The sequence below is a fragment of the Montipora capricornis genome, chromosome 8 (genome assembly GCF_036669925.1).
Source record: "Montipora capricornis isolate CH-2021 chromosome 8, ASM3666992v2, whole genome shotgun sequence".
NCBI classification, from domain to species: domain Eukaryota; kingdom Metazoa; phylum Cnidaria; class Anthozoa; order Scleractinia; family Acroporidae; genus Montipora; species Montipora capricornis.
The window spans coordinates 29,544,665-29,547,164 of NC_090890.1; the positions used below are offsets into that span (position 1 = coordinate 29,544,665).

General features: G+C 39.8%; 1 protein-coding gene across 1 annotated transcript in view; it reads left to right on the forward strand.

Moving 5' to 3' along the window:
• The first annotated feature begins 10 nt into the window (after positions 1-10).
• LOC138013918 (TNF receptor-associated factor 6-like) overlaps positions 11-2,500 on the forward strand; it is an 11,239-nt gene continuing 8,749 nt past the window's right edge. The window contains exon 1 of the mRNA XM_068860955.1: positions 11-351. Coding sequence (XP_068717056.1) covers positions 158-351 — 194 coding nt within the window. The 5' untranslated portion in view covers positions 11-157. The remainder of the gene's footprint in view (positions 352-2,500) is intronic.

Below are 2,500 nucleotides of genomic sequence, written 5' to 3' on the forward strand. Positions count from 1 at the left end.
CGGGAAACAACAACACGCGGTTTGTGAAACTCACGGAGTTGTGGCTCTCCGATCTCGGTGCAAGCTGGATTGACACTGTTTAAACTACTTCAGCAACCTTCCGGACCCTTTTTAATGTGACGTTTATTGCAATATCGCAAAAAACCCTTACACTGTAATGGCGTCCGTAAATCGTGCCTCAGATGAGCCCTCGTCTTCTGGAGAACTGGGAGGTTATGACGAGCAGTTTGATCCACCTCTAGAGAGTGATGACAAACTGAGATGCTCTATCTGCTTTATGGGTCTGCGAGAGCCAGTTCTAACTCTCTGTGGCCACAGATATTGTGGAGGTTGCATCTTACGTGTTATAAGGTCAGGCTAATAGGGAAAGATCTCATGGATATAACCGCCACGAGTCCCCAAGGTTAAACTCTCATTTTACAGATTAAGTCTAAGTGCCCATTTCAGTGATTAGGTCTAAACTTTCGTTTATCTTATTGCTATAGCAATATTTAGTTCTAGAAACTGATTTAGAATGGTCATTTTTTTAGAGTTATGGTTGGTGTGTATATCCATGAGATCCTTGCCGTCTAGGCTAGGCTAATATAAGTTAGCTTTCGAATCAATCAAGCATGCACAATGATAGAGTGGAAAATTCATGAATATGTAGAAATGCACAAAAGAGCAATCACGAAAAGATGTAGAAAGAAACATTCTCGTACTTGTGAACACTCCAGCAAGGACTGATAGAAGTGATGGTCCTTATTTACAAAAAGACAAGACCAGAGGCGGATCTAGGATGAAATAATGACCGGTTTCGAAAACAACGAAAAGGTTTCTAGGGGGTCCGTGGGCATGCTCCCCGGGAATTTTTTAGATTTTAACTCTCCAAAGTCCCCTTTCCCATGTTTCTGACCTACTTCCGTAAAATGGTGGAAATTGGTATGGATCCGCCCCTAAAGACGGATTTGCTTACCTTTTTTCCACCCAGGTTCTCTCGTTGTTCCAAGATGGCGGACATGTCAAATTCCCGACCATGGGGCAATGCATACGTGTCAAAATCCCTACCCAGGGGACGGCTCTCTGAGTTAATTTCACATAGGTATTTTGTCAATCGAAAGTACTGCAACTCAACTTATTTTGTTAACAATTATAATAGAATAATATTTCCAAAGGATCTTGATATCAGCAGGCAAGTCAGGAATTGCAAGAAAACCACAGAACTTTTGAGATTACAAGACATTTTTGGACAGAAACTTCTGTCATCTTCAGTTGGTTAATGTACAAGGCGTTAAGTTGAATTTATAAGTAGGAAAAAGTGCTAATTATGCCAGTAACAACGGAATGTACATGAAACGTGACAATATTAATGTGAGAATTAAAGGATAGTTTTAGATTTACGTGATGCAATTGTTGATTAAGAGAAGGTTGTTCTCTTTGAATATGAAAAGCTTCTTTTATCTTGAGTTGAAAAGTCGTAGAGGCGTGATCTAAAATCATGGAAACAGTCCCCTAAAGACAGGGCGTAACAATGTTTGGAATTCTGTAGGTGTTTGAAGATGTGAGAGGCCCTATCACTGACTAAGTGCTTATGCACGCGTGTGGAAAAATGCCGGTTGTTTCGCCGACATAACAGGCATTACACTTTCACTTTTGTACAGGACATGCAATCTTTATCCATGTTTGGTAAGTTTATGGTCTCTTTTGATGTAGAAAGTCTACCCCTTGAAGAATGCATTGACCTAGCAGTCAATTACATTTTCAAGGGCAATCCTGACCTTAAAGGCCCACCTTCAACCGACAAGCTTTTCGACCGTTTGTTATTTTGTTATGGATTTCGCATTGCTTATCACAGCGATCTGATTGGATAAATTTCAGCTTTTGCTGGATCTTCATGTATGAAAATTGTTCTACGGCACGCAAAGCCTCTCGGTTGAAGGTGGGCCTTTAAGTTAAGTGAACCTGCACTTAGAAGCCTTTTCACTATAGCTACCACCCAGACTCATTCCTTATTTAATGGCTCTTTCGATGACCAAATTGTTGGCGTAGCCATGGGGTCTCCTCTTGCCCCCGTTCTAGCCAATCTTTTTATGGGGCATCATGAAAAACTGTGGTTGATAAATTCTCAAGGCTCTGAAATGTTATTTTACCGCCGAGATGTTGACGACACATTTTGTTTATTTCACTCGGAACATGATGCCATTACATTTTTCGATTACATCAACCCTAGACACCCAAACATTACATGTAGGTTCACTATGGAAAAAGAAGCTCATCACAAAATAATTACTATTTTTAGATGTTTTAGTTGATAATAATGATCCCAATTCTTTTCTAACTAGAGTAAAAGAACCTTTACTGGGTTATTAACTAATTTCAGTTTCACTTCGTACTCTTACAAAGTGGGTCTCATCAGGACTCTTATTGATAGGTGTTGTAGTTTTGTCGATAAACGATGCAAGAGAAACTAAGATGGAAAGAACAAACTCTTGACTTTAATGTAAAAAGCCAACATGGCTAC